Source organism: Centropristis striata, chromosome 10, assembly GCF_030273125.1.
Source record: "Centropristis striata isolate RG_2023a ecotype Rhode Island chromosome 10, C.striata_1.0, whole genome shotgun sequence".
In the NCBI taxonomy this organism is placed as follows: Eukaryota; Metazoa; Chordata; class Actinopteri; order Perciformes; family Serranidae; genus Centropristis; species Centropristis striata.
In genome coordinates this window covers 36,389,908-36,410,243 of record NC_081526.1, presented here as the reverse complement: position 1 = coordinate 36,410,243, position 20,336 = coordinate 36,389,908, and the positions used below count along the sequence as shown (strand labels likewise).

The following is a 20,336-nucleotide window of genomic DNA, read 5'->3' as shown; positions in this document are numbered from 1 at the left end:
TAATGCTGTGAGTTATATATACGACATGTCCCAAGAATAGATCTGTGTGTGAATATAAACTGTGTGTGTTTCTGTTAGCGAGGCTGCAGCAGATTCAGGCAGTCAGAGGAAGACGGAGCGCCGCGCCTCCTCGCTCCTTCATATCAGGATTTTGTGGCTCCACTAAGAGAGATAAATGAGCTGCTGCTCCTCCTGCTCTGCTCTGCTCTGCTCTGCTCCGGACAAAGCTCCAGCACAGATAATACAGATGGCTGCGCCGCGCTGAGAGCTGCTGGAGCACCGCGATTTATACAGAAGAACAAAAGCAGCAGGAATGAATTCAGTCCAGCTGCTGCACACTGAGCACTCAGAGGAAGAGAGCAAGAGAAGAAGAGACAGTTCTGGTTCCACTGGTTCTGGTTGAAAGCCCCCCGACCCCCCAGACACCAGAACCGTGACGAGCGCCTCCATCTTTAATGTGAACAAACAGCTTCAGAGCTCCAACACACTCTCTGCTCTGTCTGTTTCTGTCTGTGAGCTCCAGTCAAACAAATAAACAAACAAACAAACATCCCAGAACTAAACGGCTTCCAGCTGCAGGAAAGAAACTGATGATCACGGACTTTGTCGCACTTTATACTACATCATTTGCTCATAATTAACCTTTTGCTTCATCGATTTTTGTTAATTTTAGTGGCTGGTACAACTAAAGGTACATTTGTTTGGACAAATATAATGATGACAACAAAAATAGCCTATAAGAGTTTAATTTAAGAGCTGATATCTGGACATTTAACATGGTTTTTTGATAATGATTGTGGTTATTATCAAGAAAACCATGGAAAATGTCGAAATATCAGCTCTTAAGTGAGCTGTCAGAACAAAAAACACGGCGGACAGTTCTCTCATTTTTAGTGAAAAAATCAATATTTTGACTTAGTTTCTGCATAAAAATGGATTTTGATTACATTTCTAGCGAGAAATATGTTTTATTTTCTAAATATTCACTCAGTGAATGTACATAATCACTTTAAATCGCTAAAAAAACAACAACAATGTTTGTTTAATGAAGATATTTTAACTAAAACAGGAGAGCCTCAATGAGATCGCATCACACATCCGGTAGATTACAGATTACAAAATAAAACAGCAGAAAAATTTGACCGCCGAAACCTTGAAAGTCACGTGACTTGGAACAAACCAATAGGAAAAAATATCCATGGAATAGCCACGGGATATGACTGTCATTAACTTGCATTGTAGCGAAATCCGTGTCAGTTTAACGGAAATTTGAGTGATTCCGTGGCTATTCCACGGATTTTGAGTTAAGCAAATCCGCAATACACAATAACAGAAAGAGAGAAAATGGAGAGAAGTCTTCAGGAATTTTACAGGTTCTTTTTGGTCATTTTGTGTCATTTTGTGGTCATTTTATGTATTTTTGTGGTCAATTTGTGTCTTTTTTTGCCATGTTGTTTCTTTTATGGTCATTTTGTGTCTTTTTTGGTCATTTTGTGTCTTTATTTCTTTTATGGAGTGATGTTGATAAATGAACACGAGTCATCTCTTCTCTTCAGGGTCAGATTGACACAAACAGTATCTACAGGATCATCTCGATACATTAGAATATGATGTAAAAGTCCATTTCCAGTAGTTCAAGTAAAACAGCCCTAACCAAGTATTGAGTCATATAGATGGACATACTTTTCAGAGGCAACATTTACATATTAAACATACTTTTTAAAATTGGTCTTTTGTAATATTAAAATATTTTGAGACACTGAATTTTAGGTCTTCATTAAATGTAAGCCATAATAAGTCATTATAATTAGAAGAAATTCAATAAATGAAGACATGGAATGTTTCCTTCTGTGTGTAATGGATCTATATAATGTGTTATTTCACCTTTTTGAATTAATTCCTGACATAAATAAACTTTCTATGATATTCTGATTTATTGAGATGCACCTGTATAATTAGGAGTCATATGCAGCTGACAGGACAGAAATAATGAATATTGCAGCCGTCAGGTGTTGTTGTGTGTTTACCGAGCAGCAGCGCCTCCTTCTCTGAGGCCACGCCCCCTCTCAGGAGGACCTCACTCCTCCTCTCTCTGCCGAGGAACAGCGCAGGAACACACCCGTTCACCGGCTGGAACACACACACACACACACACACACACACACACACATTAGTTTTATTGGCACTTATAGTAAAAGATCTGAAGTTCACACAGTTCATCCAGAACAAACATGAATCCTGCAGAGGACAAAGAAGCACTTAGATGTACAGAAAATACTGTATACACACACACACACACACACACACACACACACACACACACACACACACACACACAAACACACACATGATATGATTAAAAGCACTCAGAAACAGGTCAGAAACATGTTTTATGTATCTGTGTTCTTCAGTCACGTTCCACTCCAGCAGCTTCAGGTCACAAGTTCATCTGACGAGTGTGTGTGTGTGTGTGTGTGTGTGTGTGTGTATTTGTGTGCGTGTGTGTGTGTGTGAGGACACAGAAGCAGCCCATCTAAACTGGACTATATCTGAACTGAACTTTCTCTATAACCCTGCTGACCTGCTCCGCCTGCTGGCAGCTCAGCAGGTTGTTATCAGCCCAACGTGTCCAAATGATTCACTGTCACTTTCATTCAATCTAAGCTACAAAAATACAAAAATTGCTCTGGTTAGACGTAAAAATACAGTTTGAAGAGTAAAATATATGCATGTAAAAGCCAAAAGTAAAGAAGTTACGAGTAAAATTATATGATATTTCTCTATAGTCTCTTCTTGTCCACATTTTTTTTTTTTCTTTTTTTTTTTTTTTTCATATATATCTTTATTGGGTTGTCAGGACATAATACATATTCAATCAGGAAAGGTACAATTCACCCATTTTTCCCCCTTTTAGAACAACCCCCCACCCCCCGAACCAGAGAGTTACATTCACATAAAATAAGCAAAAAACTATAAATAGTAATGATAATGAGAAAATACAACTCTCTCCCCCTCAAAGAAAAACAGGAGGGGTGAACGGTAGCCAAATGAACAATAAAAAAATAAAAATAAAAAAACAAACAAAAATAAAAGTAAAAATATACATATATACATACACAAATATACATACACATAAAACCAAACAAATAATAACAATACTAAATAATAAAATAAAATAAAAAGGGAAATTTAGAGGAGATATACAGAATGCTTAGAAAAAACAAACAAAATAGCTATAACAATTTGTATATGTTGTGCCTTGAGTTTGACCACCAAATCAGTTTACTAAAAACAATTACTGGCCATTTAAAAGTTATATCAATTTATCTTAATTAGAACCATCTATGTTAATCATCTAACAATGAAATAGACTCAATTAGGGAAAGAATGGGATTCCAAGTTTTATAAAAGTTGTCGGAGCACCCCCTAATACTGAACTTGATTTTTTCTAAGTGTAGAAATGACATTAGATCCTTTAGCCAAGAGTTAGGGGAGGGAGGATTCTTATCCTTCCAATGAAGTAAGATACGTCTGCGGGCTACCAGAGATGCAAAAGCAATTGAGTTGTTTTCCCTGTTGGTGAAGTGGGTGTAATTTTTAGGCACTCCAAAGATGGAGGTTAAAGAGCTGGAAGGTATCGGCTTGTTTAAAGCTTTTGAAAAAGTATTGTAAAAAGACAACCAGAATGAGCTTAGTCTCGGACAGGAAAAAAACATGTGTGTATGACTAGCTGGTGACAGAGAGCATCTGTCACATGTATCGCTTGTATTAAAAAGTTTTTTAAGTTTAGTTTTGGAAAAATGTATCCTGTGTAGGACCTTGAATTGAATTAATGTCAGACTGGCACAAGATGAGGTGGAGTTAACCCTGTCAAGGGCCCTTTGCCACCATTCGTCTGACAAGGTACAACCTAGCTCCTTTTCCCATGAATTCCTAGTTGCCAGTGGGGATGATAGTGATGACATGATTAATTTTACCGCAATTGAAATGAATCCACGGACCACAGGAAGAGAAAGAATCACATCAATAAGAGTACGAGGTGGTTTGTGGGGAAAATTGGGAAAATTACAACGGACAAAATCTCTGGTTTGAAAATATCTAAATAAATTAGATTGTGGAAGGGCAAATTTAATTCGGAGGTTCTCAAAGGAGGTAAAAATGTCCACATCAAAAAGCTGATCAAAATTCACCAGCCCTTTGTCTTTCCACCGATTGTAAGTTGAGTCAAGTGCCGCGGGTGGAAATAAATGGTTTTCACAAAAGGGCATTAGTAGAGAAAGAGAAGTGATTTTAAAATGCCGTTTAAACTGTTTCAGGATTTTTATAGTAGACAAAACAATTGGGTTGGAGATGACTTTAGTAGGGGGTACATTTAAAGGGGCACATATTAAAGCTGATAAAGAGATAGGGTTACAAGAGTAGGCTTCCATCTGACACCAGTCTGTGCTGGGGAAGTTGTGCCAGGTATAGACTTTTTGAATGTTGGCTGCCCAATAGTATGCCCTGAAGTCCGGCAGAGCAAGGCCACCCTCATCTTTGGCTCTTTGCAAAACTGAGTACTTTGCCCTTGGGGTCTTTCCTGCCCAAATGAAATGTGAAATAATCTTATCCAACTCTTTGAAAAATGATTTGGGCAGGTAAATAGGTAGGCACTGAAAAATAAATAAAAATTTTGGTAGGACATTCATTTTAATAGAGTTGATTCTACCTAGAAGCGACAATGGGAGGGTATTCCAGCGTAGCAGATCTGACTTAACCTTTCTGACCAGTTCTGCAATGTTATGTTTATACAGTAAAGGAAGACTATTTAAGACATTGATGCCTAAATATTGAAAACTAGAAGAGGCTAAGCGAAATGGTAGTGTCTGAGCCGGGATCTGTTTTGCTGCGTCGTTGAGTGGGAAGCATTCACTTTTATTAATGTTTAATTTATAACCAGAAAAGGAACCAAATGTGTGTAAAATGTCCAGAATCTTGTCAATGCAGACATTGGGGTTAGAGACATAGAGTAAGAGGTCATCGGCATAAAGCGATACTCTGTGCTCAGACCCATTCCTATAGACACCAGTAAAGAGCTGTGAGCTCCTAAGGGCAATGGAAAGCGGTTCAATCGCAATGGCGAACAGCAATGGTGATAGCGGACATCCTTGGCGGCAGCCGCGTGTTAAAGGAAAGAAATTTGACTGTGTCAAGTTAGTCCTTACACTAGCAATTGGGGTGCTGTATAGCAGTTTAATCCACGAGATAAAATTTTTACCAAAACCAAACCTATTTAGAACTGAAAATAAATAATTCCACTCCACTCTGTCAAAAGCCTTTTCGGCATCCATAGAAATTACCATTTCAGGGTCTTGTGATTCAGGTTTTGACAGTATTATGTTGAGCAGACGGCGTATATTTGAGGATAACTGTCTGCCCCTTATAAAACCAGTCTGGTCTTTTGAGATAATGTTTAGTAGGCAGGGGTCGAGGCGTCCAGCAAGGGTCTTAGCCAGTAGCTTAATATCACTGTTGAGCAAACTGACGGGACGCCAGCTGCTGCAATCTTCAAGGTTTTTATTTTTCTTTGGGATGAGTGATATTGACGCTTGAGTTAAGGACAAAGGAAGGGTGCCGAGCTCAAAGGAGTCGTTAAACATATCCAATAGCAGGGGCGTGAGTTGATCAGAAAATTTCTGGTAAAATTCAGATGGGAAACCATCTAGGCCTGGTGCCTTGCCGCTTTGCATTAATTTAAGGCTGGCTTTCACCTCTTCCAAGCTGAGAGGAGCATCAAGGGTATTTTTAGAATTAGTATCAATTAAAGGGAAGACTAAGTTCTCTAAGAATTTGTTCATTGAGGTAGTGTCTGATGAGGCTTCAGATTTATATAAATCAGAATAATATGAAGCAAAAATATTATTTATCTCGGTTGGGTCTGTAACTAAAGTCTGGGGGTTCTTACGAATTTGTGCGATGAATTGGGAAGCGGATTGATGTTTTAGTTGCCTTGCTAGTAACCGACTTGCCTTGTTTCCATATTCATAATACGTGCCCTTTGTACGTCTTAACAGAAACTCGGCCTTGTTTGTGGAAATGAGGTCAAATTCAGTCTGTAATTTAAGTCTCTCCATCTGGAGAGTGGGATTGGCTGAAATGGAGTGTTTTCTGTCAATTTGAAGAATTGCTTCCATCAGTTCAAGTTTTCTTTGTTTTTCCTCTTTTCGTATCCTTGCGCTATATGAGATAATCTCTCCACGTATTACTGCTTTGAAAGTTTCCCATAGGAGAGAAGGTGATGTAGAATCAGATTTGTTATTTTCGAGAAAGCATGAAATCTTGTCAGAAATAAATTCACAAAATTTGTCAGATGATAATAGCCCGGTGTTTAATCTCCAGGTAGAGTGGCTTTTGGTTTTAGGGACAAGTGCTAAGTCTAATAAGAGGGGGGCATGATCTGAAATAACTATCGATGAGTATTCACATTGTTTCACTGAGGGTAATAAAATCTTATCAAGAAAAAAGTAGTCGATTCGAGAATACGTTTGATGAACTTGAGAATAGAATGAAAACTCTTTTGCTGTTGGGTGGTAGAAACGCCACACGTCCACACTGCCAATTTGATCTGTGAATACAGACAAGCATTTAGCTGCTTTGGATTGAGTCAATTTTCTTGAACACGATCTGTCAAGTGTGGGATTGACAGATAAGTTAAGGTCCCCACCAAAGATAAGGTGATGTGTATTTAGGCACGGGATGGATGAGAATAGTGAAGACATAAAATTAGGGCAGTCCCAGTTCGGGGCATAAACACACACCAAAATAACAGGAGTTTGGAACAACACACCAACAACAATAATATAACGACCATTGGGATCGGATATAACCTGTTCTGGTGAAAACTGTATTCGCTTGTGCAGTAAAATAGCTGTGCCTCTTGATCGACTATTGAAGTTTGAGTGAAAAACTTGTCCAACCCAGGGTTTGCGTAGTCTGGTATGATCACACAGACGAAGATGAGTTTCTTGTAGAAACGCAATGTCTGTTTTCAAACCCTTAAGGTGTGAAAGTACTTTTGTCCTTTTAATAGGTCCACCAAGTCCCCTAACATTCCAGCTCGTGAACCTGATGGTTCGTAGCATGTCTCTCTGGCTCATGTCTGTCATAGAATCAGCGCCAAGATATAAAGTTTTGTGTTGCTCTGATGGGATGGTGCCTTAGCCAGGTCTATTATTAATAGAATGCAAACAGGCAACCACATATACAGTGCCATCGTAAGAGTCTAAAGAAAAAAAAGAGCACTCCTCTACCAAAGACATACAAAAAAAAAAAAAAAAAAAAAGTCCCAAGCAAAACAACAGCAGATGTCCTTAGTGACACCTTCAAGTTCAAAAGAAACTTAAATATTTGTCCTAACCTCATCTTTAACCCCCGATGAGCATGCAGGAACTACTACTTTACACAACCGATAGACTTATAGGAGTCTGCTTCCCTTTGGACTGTGAAAATGTGAACACCTCTGAATTTGGCATTAAACAGCATAAAAACCTTAGTGAACCAGTTTTCCATACTTAACAATAACCAATTGTGCTCTTCATAAGAAAACTTTAAGCAAATGTTTAACAGTGCAATCAAATTTGAAATAACAATTGAATCTTACATACTAGGAGCTTAGTTGTAAGTTTGTAGGTAATCTTAGCAGAAAAAACGGGGCTGAGTCACCCAGCTCCGCCTGTGCCCCTTTAAAGATGTCATGTTTTTACTCACTGCTGAGATCACGGTAGAAACGCTCCGCTTCATCCGCGGAGTCAAATATGCGCGACTGTCCGTTAACAGTGACCCGTAACCGCGCCGGGTAGATCAGCCCGAAGCGTATCCCGTCCTTATAAAGGAGAGACTTCACTTTGTTGAATGATGCCCGTTTCTTGGCGAGTGAGGCGCTGAAATCCTCAAAGATCCTGATGGGATAACCCTGGTAAGAGATGCTCCGTGTTTTCTTCGCCCATAGCAGCACTCGCTCTTTCTGGATGTACCGGTGAAAGCGTACCAGGATGGGCCGGGAGCCCTGTGCCGGCTTCGGCCCCAGACTGCGGTGAGCGCGATCCAGTTCAAAACTTGTATCCAGCAAAGCGTCTCCGGTTACCTCCTGAAACAGCTCAGTCATGAAGAGCCGTGCGTCGGCCCCCTCCGCTCCCTCTGGGACGCCGATCACACGGAGATTATGCCGTTTGGATCGTGAAACCAAGTCCTCGACAGCCAGCTGCAGCTTTTCGTTTATCTGAGTGGTGGTCTCTACCTTGGACTTCAGTGTGTCCACTTCGCGCTGCAGAGTTGTCAGGTCATCTGAGTGGGAGGTGAGGGCTGTTTCCATTGCAGAGATAGTAGCTGTATGTGAGGCTACGGTATCAGCGATCTGCTGGAGAGACGCTTGGATAGGAGCCATGGCAGTATTCAGGGAGGTGGTGAGTTCCCCTGCTACATCTTTGCGTAGTTTCTGGAGTTCCCCGATGAGCATGTCCAGCGTTAGCGGTTGGGCTCCACCTGTTGCTACACTGCTAGCTTCCGCCTTGCTACCGTCTTTATCGTTCGGGCTGAAGTGTTGAGTCAGCTGAGGCTGGCTTTTGCCGCGGGTCCCGTGGGATTTACTCATTTCGGCTCCAAAAATGTTATGCTGAAAAGAAAATACTTCAGAAAATCTGAGTGTCGATATGTAAAAGTTACAAATGATCAGGGAGCAAACGCCAGGCGTGTGATCACTCTGCCGCCATTACCGGAAGTCACCTGTCCACATTTTTTAACAGCTGTATTTTATTTAACTAACTCATTCAGTATATGGTATATTAAAATTACTGAGGTTACAGTGAAGACAGCACTTAATTCGTAGTAATTGGCTTTCAGACAGTAATATGCTCTATTTACACAAAAATAACTGCATAGTATACTGCAACAATATTGCAACTAGCCTCAGCACTATGCTGTGTTTTAGTCTCCTGTAAAAATCAATGAAATGCAGGATTTTACTGTAATTCAGTGTTTGGTTTTATCTCAGTAACATAGTGTAAATAAAGTAAATAACAGTAGAGGAACTGTAAGATTAACAGTAGAATGCTGGAAACCCTGCTGCCAGTATTTTTGCTGTTAATTTACAAGACTATTGTTTACAGTGCAGCTTTGTTTCTCATGTCACAAAGATAAACGTGCTGAAGCTGCTGCTCATCTTCTGTTATTGACCTGACAGGAGTCTCTCTAGTCTTCTGTGTGTGTTCGGTTGATTGAAACGTTTTGTAGACACTTGTTCTCTCCCTGAGCCGGTGAACCAGAGCTCCAGAGCTGCTGTGACCCTGCTGCTGCAGTTTTTCTACAGTTTTTACCGTTTGGAGCGGCTCTGCGTCGCTCCCCTCCACAGCCTCGCCGTTACTGAGCAGCAGCTGCAGACACACAGAGATCAGAGTCAGAGCTGCAGCAGAGGAGCTGTTGTCTCTGCTGCTGGTTTATACATGTCTCTGTTAGAGAAACAGCAACACACACTACATCACTGATGAGCCTGAGACACAAGCTTGTTCTCTTCATGTCTCTTCCTGTGTGTGTGTGTGTGTGTGTGTGTGTGTGTGTGTGTGAGTGTGTGTGTGTGTGTGTGTGCAGTCAGATCAGTTTCCTGCAGCAGTTATTGACTGATGCATCATATTAAACAACAGTAATGATTGCTGACAGTTTTATTCCTCGTGTAAAGACAAGCTGAGCTGCAGTCAATAGAAACAGATTTTTATCTAGTAAATTTGTGATTTTTTTCTAGTAAATTTGTAATTTTTATCTAGTAAATGTGTGATTTTTTTATTGTAAATTTGTGAATTTTTTCTCATAAATTTGTGATTTTTTTCTCATACGTTTTTGATTTTTTTTCTCGTAAATGGGGTTTTTTATTTCAGAAACTTGGGATTTTTTCTCTTAAATTTGTGATTATTTTTTCTAGTAAATTTGTAATTTTTTCTAGTAAATTTGTGGGTTTTTTTAGCCTGGGTTCTCTTAATGTCTCTTCGTGTGTGTGTGTGTGTGTGTGTGTGTGTGTGTGCAGTCAGATCAGTTTCCTGCAGCAGTTATTGACTGATGCATCATATTAAACAACAGTAATGATTGCTGACAGTTTTATTCCTCATGTAAAGACAAGCTGAGCTGCAGAGTCAATAGGAACAGTAAATTTGTAATTTTTATCTGTGATTTTTTCCTCGTAAATGTATGATTTTTTTCTAGTAAACTTGGGATTTTTTCTCTTAAATTTGTGATTATTTTTTCTAGTACATTTTTATTTTTTATCTAGTAAATTTGTGATTTTTTTATTGTAAATTTGTGATTTTTTTTCCTCGTAAATGTGTGGTTTTTTTCTTGTAAACTTGGGATTTTTTTCTCTTAAATTTGTGATTGTTTTTTCTAGTAAATTTGTAATTTTTTTCGAGTAAATTTGTGGGGGTTTTTAGCCTGGGTTCTCTTAATGTCTTCTTGTGTGTGTGTGTGTGTGAGTGTGTGTGTGAGTGTGTGTGCAGTCAGATCAGTTTCCTGCAGCAGTTATTGACTGATGCATCATATTAAACCACAGTAATGATCGCTGACAGTTTTATTCCTCGTGTAAAGACGAGCTGAGCTGCAGAGCTGCAGAGTCAATAGAAACAGATTCAGGGGAAAATTGACGTCTATTTCCATAATTTCCATAAAGAGCAGAAATGAAAAATATGTGAATTCACCCTAGACGAGACAAGTAAACACTCTGCAGTGTGCAGGTTTACTGTGACGATTTATTCACGTTCAGGCGACTGAAAGGGGTCCAGATGTCCAGAATCACTCACAGATCAGAGAGTGTGTGTAAAAATATTCAGTGTGTTGACATTCTGTAACTTTTTTTAAATGTTATTTCATTAAAAAAGCTTCTTAAACACAAATAAGCACTTAGACATACACACACACACACACACACACACACACACACACACACACACACAGACACACTCACCTCTCTGCAGGAGAACACAGATAAAAACATCCTGGCGGGCCTGTTGCCATAGCAGCCCTCGTGTCCTTCCAACCCCCTTCATCCCTCCATCATCCTCTGAGAGTGTGTGTGTGTATGTGTGTGTGTGTGTGTGTGTGTGTGTGTGTGTGTGTGTGTGTGTAACACTGACTTTAGAGAGCATGAGGCCTCAGCAGAGAGCTGAACATGACAGCTGGTTGTTTGACATTATTCCTCCTCCCACCAGTAGGGGGCGCTGGTTTAGGAAATATGTATTTCTTATATTTGAGGTCAGGAATAAATAATGTGTGATCTCATCTGGTGTGACTGGGCGACTTTTTGATGTTCTTACACGGTAATTTAATTGTATTAAATTTTTTTATATAGTCCAAACTATAAATCGTGAATTTTTCTCCAAACTTGACAACTTAAAATTTTTCACTGTGTCTATGATGGTTTGTGTAGCTGGAGGTCAGTTATCTGGTTCTAAACTTTCTGTGTGTTTTACAGATGTGAGGTTACAATAATAATACGAAGCATTTTTTTTTTCTCAGATCACATCTTCAGTTTTGACTTCATCTCCAAATTCAACCTCTCTGTGTTTACAACAGGATGCAGGAGGTGGAATAATTATGGAATTAAGTGACTTTTCTCACTTTCCTCAACCTACCCAAGTGTTTAAATTCACAAAGTTAAAAACCAGACAGACAACTTCAGCCTCACCATGGACACTCTGTCCCTGTCCCACCAGATCTGCAACCTCAGAGTCATCTTTGACAGCAATCAGGCTCCCTCCTACCTCACTGACCTCCTCCATCACCAGGCCCCCTCCTACCTCACTGACCTCCTCCATCACCAGGCCCTCTCCTACCTCACTGACCTCCTCCATCACCAGGCCCCCTCCTACCTCACTGACCTCCTCCATCACCAGGCCCTCTCCTACCTCACTGACCTCCTCCATCACCAGGCCCCCTCCTACCTCACTGACCTCCTCCATCACCAGGCCATCTCCTACCTCACTGACCTCCTCCATCACCAGGCCCCCTCCTACCTCACTGACCTCCTCCATCACCAGGCCATCTCCTACCTCACTGACCTCCTCCATCACCAGGCCCTCTCCTACCTCACTGACCTCCTCCATCACCAGGCCCCCTCCTACCACACTGACCTCCTCCATCACCATGCCCCCTCCTACCACACTGACCTCCTCCATCACCAGGTCCCCTCCTACCTCACTGACCTCCTCCATCACCAGGCCCCCTCCTACCTCATTGACCTCCTCCATCGCCAGGCCCTCTCCTACCTCACTGACCTCCTCCATCACCAGGCCCCCTCCTACCACACTGACCTCCTCCATCACCAGGCCCCCTCCTACCTCACTGACCTCCTCCATCACTAGGCCCCTCCTACCACACTGACCTCCTCCATCACCAGGTCCCCTCCTACCTCACTGACCTCCTGCATCACCAGCTCTATAAATAAATTGTATTATTATTATTATCATGCAGAGGGCGGCCCAGTGTCTTCAAAGTGAGAATATGTGAGTTATGGTGAAGAGGCTGAGTCTGATGTAATCTGACGTCTTAGATGTTTCACCTTGTCCCTCAGGTTGAGCAGCTCGCCCTCCAGGAAACACTGCTCGTCTCTCGCCTGCTGCAGCTCCGCCTCCTTACTCGTCAGCTGCTCCTGCAGACTCAGCAATTGCTGCAACACACACACACACACACACACACACACACACACACACACACACACACACACAAAGGAAACATACAAATAAAAGTATAAATACATGAGAGTCAGTTAAATAAGCCTGTAATCAGCAGCTCAGAGTACACTTACATTAAGAAAAGCACTGCACTCAAGTACAATTTTAAAGTACTTGTACTTGATATAAGTATTTATATATATAGTATTTTATTCTGCATTATACTTCTTCTTCAATGTAAACTTCTCATATGGTTTCATTTTATAATAACTGTTTAATAACTGTTGCTATAAAAAATGAAAGAAAAGTCCAACTAATGTACTGCTTGAAACTGGGAATACTTGTGTACTTTTTCTGCATGAAACTGATAATACTTGTGTATTTTTACTGCATGAAACTGATATTACTTGTATACTTTAACTGCATGAAACTGATAATACTTGTTCTCAATTTCATGCAGTAAAAGTACACAAGTATTTTCAGTTTCATGCAGTAAAAGTACACGTTATGAGTTTAATGCAGTAATAGTACATAAGTATTCCCAGTTTCATGCAGTTAAAGAACACAAGTATTATAATTCCAACATCAAGTTGTAACATTAAAGCAGCTTTTCTTCCAGAGTTTCTGCTGACAGACGAGAAGCGACAGAGAGAGAGAGAGAGAGAGAGAGAGAGAGAGAGAGAGAGTGAGTGTGTGTGTGTGTGTGTGTGTGTCTGCTTCCATCAGTGCTGTCACTTCAGATAGAGACAGACAGGAAGTCGAGTCACATCAGGCTAACTGTGCAGAACGAGAACTCCGCTTCATGAAATCAGAGAGTGAAGGATTCTGGGAGCTCTGAGTCAGCAGAGGAATAAACTCAGCTCTGGGTTTTTATTTTCTGCTTCGTTGTTTGTTTGTTTGTTTGTTTGTTTGCTCGAGGAAAGTAAAGTTAACTCAGCAAGCTCACACACACACACACACACACACTGCTCTGCAACAGTGTGTTCAGCAGGTTGTCTGTATAAATAATGGACGTAGTCACCGTGACATCACCTGTAATATTACGTTTGTGGGTTTTTTTCTTGTATTTTTTTCTCTCCTAAATTTGTGAATTATTTCTCATAAATTTGTGAATTATTTTTGTAAATTTGTGATTTTTTTTAGTAAATTTGTAATTTTTCTCTTGTATTTCTTTTTCTCATTAATTTTAGATTTTTTTTTCTTGTTCATTTGTGAGGTTTTTTCTGGTAAATCTGTGATTTTTCTCTTGTATTTTTTTTTTACTCATAAATTTGTGATTTTTTCTTGCAAATTTGTACATTTTTTTCTGGTATATGTGTGAGCGTACTCTACTCTACTGCCCTTACTTTTTAACTATGCAATGTTTGACTTGTGCTTTTTATTATTTTATCTATTTTATTATCCTGCTGTATCTTAATTTATCTGATTTGTATTTTTATTTATATTTCCCTGTTTTAATTGACTGTTTTTACTCTTTCCAATTGTGTCTTGCTTTTTTTAATGTGTATGTAAAGCACTTTGAATAACCTTGTGTTGAATTGTGCTATACTAATAAACTTGCCTTGCCTTGCCTCCTCTCTTGCACTGTGATGATGTCATTGTTACTGTTCTTTCTGTTAAAAGTGTAATGAAACATCCCCAACATATAACACTGTTAATGTTCATTCAGAGAGACGCTGTGAAGGTTTAAAGACAGAAACTGATCCAGGATCAGCTGGTTCATGTCTGCAGTGTGTGTGTGTGTGTGTGTGTGTGTGTGTGTGTGTGTGTGTGTGTGTGTGACTCACCTGCTGCATGTTGTGCATGTTGTGCTGCAGCAGCTGCACCTGAGCCTCCGTGCTCTGGATGTGTGCGTGTGTGTGTGCGTGCTCGTCGTCCGGCCGACCCGCTCGGCTCTCCTTCCTCAGCAGCTCCGCCTCGTTCCTGTAGGCGTCCAGCTGCCAGCGCAGAGAGTCGTTCTCCTCCCGCAGAGACGCCTGCGTCTGCTCGCCGAACGCTCCTGTACACACACACACATAGATAATGACAGTTTATATCAGAAACACACAGTAAAATACTTTATATATCCGAAACACAGCAGCTTCTGCAGCTCTCCTCTTGCTCAACCTGCAAGAAGAAGGTGAGGAGCAACGCAGGAAGGAATCATTAATATTGGCAGGAAGAACAAATACAGTAATAATAAAAGCTTGTACAGTAAAAACAAGAACTATCTTAAATCTCATCAAATCTCAAAAAGCTTTTATTTCATTTTTAATATAATTGTTAATATTTTAATATTTCTACTTGTTTATATTGCAACTTGTTAACCCTTTATCAGGCACAGAACTATATTTGGTAACTTCAAATTTACTAGATTAAAGTGGCAAATCTACAAGAAAAAAAGTTGCAGTCTATATATATATACACTACTGGTCAAAAGTTTTAGAACACACCAACTTTTCCAGAATTTAATTGAAAATGATGCAGTTTAATGTCTCAGTGTACTCTGAAATTAATGCACATTTGCAACATTTAAAATTCTTTATTAAGCATGATAGTGTTTTGAAAGTAAAAAAAAGATTCAAAATCACATTTTATGTTGGACTAAAGGACTAAAAAAAGACACAAAATGACTAAAAAAAGACACAAAATGACAAAAAAAGACACAAAATGACTTACAAAGACATGAAAAGAATTCAAAAATAGCCCAAAACTCCATAGAGTTAAGTTGTTAACCCATTTCTTGTTCCCTGAAAAAGGCCTACTTGTATAATTCTGAAATGTACATTATTTTCCAGTTTTGGTTAAGCTTACCTTTTTTTATTTACCTCTGGCAGTTCACCACTTACCTTTGGACCCTTTCAAGCTGTTCATTTGACTTGAACTGCTTGAATTTCAATAAAAAATGGAAAAATTGGGGTGTTCTAAAACTTTTGACCGGTAGTGTAAATATAGACAGATACAACTGTGTGTGTGTGTGTGTGTGTGTGTGTGTGTGTACCGTTGTCCGTCCTCAGTCTCTTGCATTGATTCTCCTCGTCGTCGTCGTCAGACATCTCCATCTCCTCCTCCCTCCTGATGCCCATGATCTCCTCACTGTGAGCGTTCCTCAGCTCCTGCAACAGACACACACTTATCTCCTGATGTTTACAGAATTATAATAACTCATCTACCGCTCGACTCATCACCTTTCATGTTTCAGGACTTCTGTAGCACTGTGAGTCTTTTTCTGTCTTTCTGTTGTCTCTTTGAGAAAAATAATCCGCAGATCAATTTTCTCATATATTTTATTTACTAGTAAATTTGTGATTTCTCTCATGATTTTTTTCTCAGACATTTGTGATTTTTTTTGCAAATTTGTGAATTTTTTTTTTTGCAAATTTGTGGGGTTTTTTGGAAATTAGCTAATTAGCTATTTTCTAGTAAATTGGTGATTCTTTTTCCTTGTAAATTTGTGATTTTTCTTGTAAATTCAAAAAAAAAATTTCTAGTAAACTAGGGATTTTTCTCTCATAAATTAGTGATTTTTCTAGTAAATTAGTGATTTTTCTAGTAAATTTGTGATTTTTCTTGTAAATTTAAATTTTTTTCTAGTAACTAGTGATTTTTTTCTCATAAATTAGTGATTTTTCTAGTAAATTTGTGATTTTTCTAGTAAATTTGTGATTTTTTCTCGTAAATTTGTGCTTTTTTCATAAATTTTTTGAGTTTTTTGAGTTTTTTCTAGTTAAATTAACATAAAACAAAAATGATCATAAGTATTACAAATATATTTTCCACAGAAATGGCTGATGACTTCTGGAGCACTGAAAGTCTTTTTATGTCTGCAGATCCATTTTGTGAGTCTGGTGTTTTGTCTCGTGTGTTTATGACTGAAGATAATCTTTATAGTTTAGTGCGTCTGCAAGTTTTATATATATTTTTACATTTCACCTTGAAATCTGTGTGTCTCCTTCTCTCTGATGTAACAGAGCTATATGTGTGTGTGTTTAGCTGTGTGTGTTATAGTCCTGACCCAGTTACTGAGGAGAGTCTGCAGAGCTCTGTGTGAGCACTTTACTCCACAAACTGTTTCCTTTCTGCTGTATTTCCACAACACACTCTGCAGATTAATGTATTTTTGGCTCTTTCAACTCCACAACTGAAATCCCATCTAGTTCTATTATATGAGGGAAAAAGGTGATAAAAATGATTTCTAGTAAGAGGATAAATATGTGTTTTTGATGTGGGGGTGAACTTTAATCAGTGAGCTTTACTTTATTATTCAGAACAATAAGTCGTGGTGCACTTCTGCCTCTTGTGGCCAAAACGAGTATTACAACAGCAAACATTTCAAACTGTTTTAACTTTTTTTTAAATCTACACTGCAAAAAAGCCAACTTGTATTTTTTGGCCTAAAACAGTGATTTAAGTTGGTAAAACTTGGAAATATAAATTACTGACATTTAGCTCAAAAACAAGTTGGTGAGTTGTTGTTACTTATATCTTTAAGTTGGGGTTCAAAACAAGGGACAATAGTTCTGATAACTCTTATTTCTTTGTTGTGAAATTCGGTCATTAGCGAAAGCTAGCGGCTAACTGATACTAGCGGCTAACTGATGCTAGCGACTAACTGATGCTAGCAGCTAACTGATGCTAGCGGCGCTGCTTGTTACAGCTACAAGAGTAGCCATTAGCGTATCAATGCTAACTCAAAATTGTGGTCACAACATTAGCTGACATTTCATAGCGGCGTTACAATCGTGCCAGAGAAATTCAGAGTTGAGCAAACTCAAAAACAAAACTTAAAATATTTAGTTTAATTGTCCAACTTAAAATTTTATCGAAGTTTGTTGCCTTGAAATTTTGAGTTCACCCAACTTTTCTTTTTTTGCAGTGTAGTGTTCTATGACCACCAGACTCCCTTCAGAAAACAAATTTCAACCCTCGAGAATATTGGAGGATATTACATACTGACAGAATGTGTAAATTCCATACGAAAATAATATTTTGAGAAAAAAGTTTACAAGATTAAAGTGGCAAATCTATGAGAAAAAAATTTGCAGATTTATGAGATTTAAAGTGGTGAATCTGGGAGAAAAAAGTTTCTTTTTTCCCACTTTTTTCTTGTAAATCTGCAACTTTTTTCTTGTAGATTTGCCACTTTAATCTAGTAAATTTGCAACTTTTTTCTCGAAATATTACCTGAAGTTACCAAATATAGTTCTTTGCCTGATAAAGGGTTAAGTTTCTCTCGCTAGGCCAGCTTTTGATTTCACATCTGAGATGTTTCTTTGGTGTCCAGCCTCTAATTGGCACTTGGCTCCTCGCTTCATTCTGACAAATTTATACTAATAAATGCTCATTATGACCTATTAGTGATGTTGGTAGGCTAATTCATACTTAGTAAGCTGTTACATCTTCATTGTGAGGCTCAAAATAAGGTTTGCGGCTCCATTCGGACATTTTTTCTCTTTTTTTGGTCGACAATGGCAATAAGTAGAGGTTGCCGACCCCAGCTCTAACATAACTTAAAATAGATATAAAATAGAATCTATAAAAATAGATAGTATTCTCACTGATGGTTTGAGAACTGAGGAGGTTAAATAATGAGTTAAAAGTTATTATAGCTCATTTAAATCATCGACACAGAAGAGAGAAAACAGATTGGATGAGAGTTTCTTCTGACCTCTCAGGGCTTCAGTTTATTAATGTTTTCTGTAGAAAATTTGGCATTTTGGGTTAAAAAAAAGTTCAAGCAATTATCAAACCAGTTGTTGATTAGTTTCCTGTCCACTAACTCTGTTAGATGGGACTGAACTCAGTGGTGTTTCTCAGAGACAGTGAGAGCTGCAGCAGCATCACTTCCTCTCCAGGCGGGAACACACTGTTGCTATAGCGATGCAGACTTACCACAGGCGGTATCCGTTACCGGGGACGGCTGAGTCTCACTGTCTCTTACCTCTTTATGGACACAAAATAAAATCTGTGCTGTCGACTCTCAATATCACTGATCACACTGAATTGAAAATGCAGAAATAAAAACAAATTCTCATCCTTATATATATATAAATTTACTGTATGATTCAATGAAAAACATGTGAAAAGGAAAATTAGTTCAAGGTCTGAAATGTGAAGAATTCTTTCCACATGTTTCTGCAAATGGGAACATCTTCTCACTCCCATCCTGCTCCAGGCTGCTGTACAGTGAGCGGTATAAAGAGCAACAAAGTCCGTGCAGGTCGCAGCTCAGGAAGGACGGATGGCTCTTCTATACTAACGACGACAAATTTTTTCCTTGTAAATTAGTGATTTTTTCTTTTAAATTGGTGATTTTTCCTTGTAAATTAGTGATTTTTTTCTCTTAAATTAGTGATTTTTTTCTTTTAAATCACTGTTTTTTCCTTGTAAATTAGTGATTTTTTTCTCTTAAATCAGTGATTTTTTTCCTTGTAAATTAGTGATTTTTTTCTCTTAAATTAGTCATTTTTTTCTCATAAATTAGTCATTTTTTCTCTTAAATCAGTGATTTTTTCCTTGTAAATTAGTGATTTTTTTCTCTTAAATTAGTGATTTTTTCCTTGTAAATTAGTGATTTTTTCCTCTTAAATCAGTGATTTTTTTCCCCCACAAATGATCAAAGTATTACAAATATATTTTCCACAGAAATGACTACAACAATAACTCATCTCTACCTCTGAACTCATCAGGTTTCATGTTTGAGGACTTCTGTAGCACGGAAACTCGTTTTCTGTCTGTATTTTGTCTCTTTCGATCAGATCTCACGTCTGCTCTCAACTTGTGTACTCAAGTTTGAGTCAACATGAAGTCCACACGTCCGGATACACAGTATCCAATCAGCGTCAACTAATCAGTAGCGGCTCAGAAAGTACCGACCTGAGGCAGGTACTTTCTGAGCCGCTAACCGGTGATCTTGGGCAGATCCTCTCTCCCAAGTCACACCCATAGAGGTCACTAGAGGGGGAAGTACCTGATGGAAACAAGCCTTATATCACTTCTGGTGCTTGTGTTGTTGCTCTTTAAACATAACTCCAAGCACTTATTTTTCTTTTTAAATTGTCTTTTGTAACAACTAACCAAACAGTTTTTGTCTTCACCTTAGAGAAGCGCTATTGTAACAGAATGGTAATGAAACTACAGCCTTTTAACTAAACTTAACCGCTTTGTTTTCAGCAAGCAGCCATGGAATGAGCTGATAAAGACCTGCTGCACCTACCAGCAGGTAACGAGCATTCAATCGACTGATGATATTTGAAACGGGTTCCTCCAGTCAGCAGCAGGGTCGCCATGCTGCAGGATGAGCACGGCGTCCTGCGGAGGTTGGCTGGGGATGTTGAAGGAGTCCTATCAGACTATCATGCATGTTGAAAACGATGCTGAAGTGGAACCCAGTGGGTTAAAACGTGACGCGAGGAGGTCCTGACTCAACGTGGGAGGAGTTTGGAGTGAGAACATGTTGCCCGGCCATAATAAAGAGCCAATATAACGATATTAGACTTTATTTCTTTCTTGTATTTGTTTTTATTTCTGCAGATTGACAGTGAACTCCTGCGGAGCAACAGGCTGAACGGACAAACTCTCCTCCTTCTACACACAAACACTCTGTCGGTTTGTGGATCTGACGGCTGCTGAATAATTGATCACAGGCTTAACCCTGGAAATCTCTGTTGC

General features: G+C 39.0%; 1 protein-coding gene across 1 annotated transcript in view; it reads right to left on the bottom strand.

Annotated features, from left to right (window-relative positions):
- Positions 1-20,336, bottom strand: part of enox1 (ecto-NOX disulfide-thiol exchanger 1) — a 52,648-nt gene that overhangs the window by 5,672 nt on the left and 26,640 nt on the right. The window contains exons 8-12 of the mRNA XM_059342392.1: positions 15,667-15,781; positions 14,474-14,685; positions 12,575-12,682; positions 9,351-9,407; positions 2,028-2,130 (exon numbers count right to left, since the gene is read on the bottom strand). Coding sequence (XP_059198375.1) covers positions 2,028-2,130; positions 9,351-9,407; positions 12,575-12,682; positions 14,474-14,685; positions 15,667-15,781 — 595 coding nt within the window. The remainder of the gene's footprint in view (positions 1-2,027; positions 2,131-9,350; positions 9,408-12,574; positions 12,683-14,473; positions 14,686-15,666; positions 15,782-20,336) is intronic.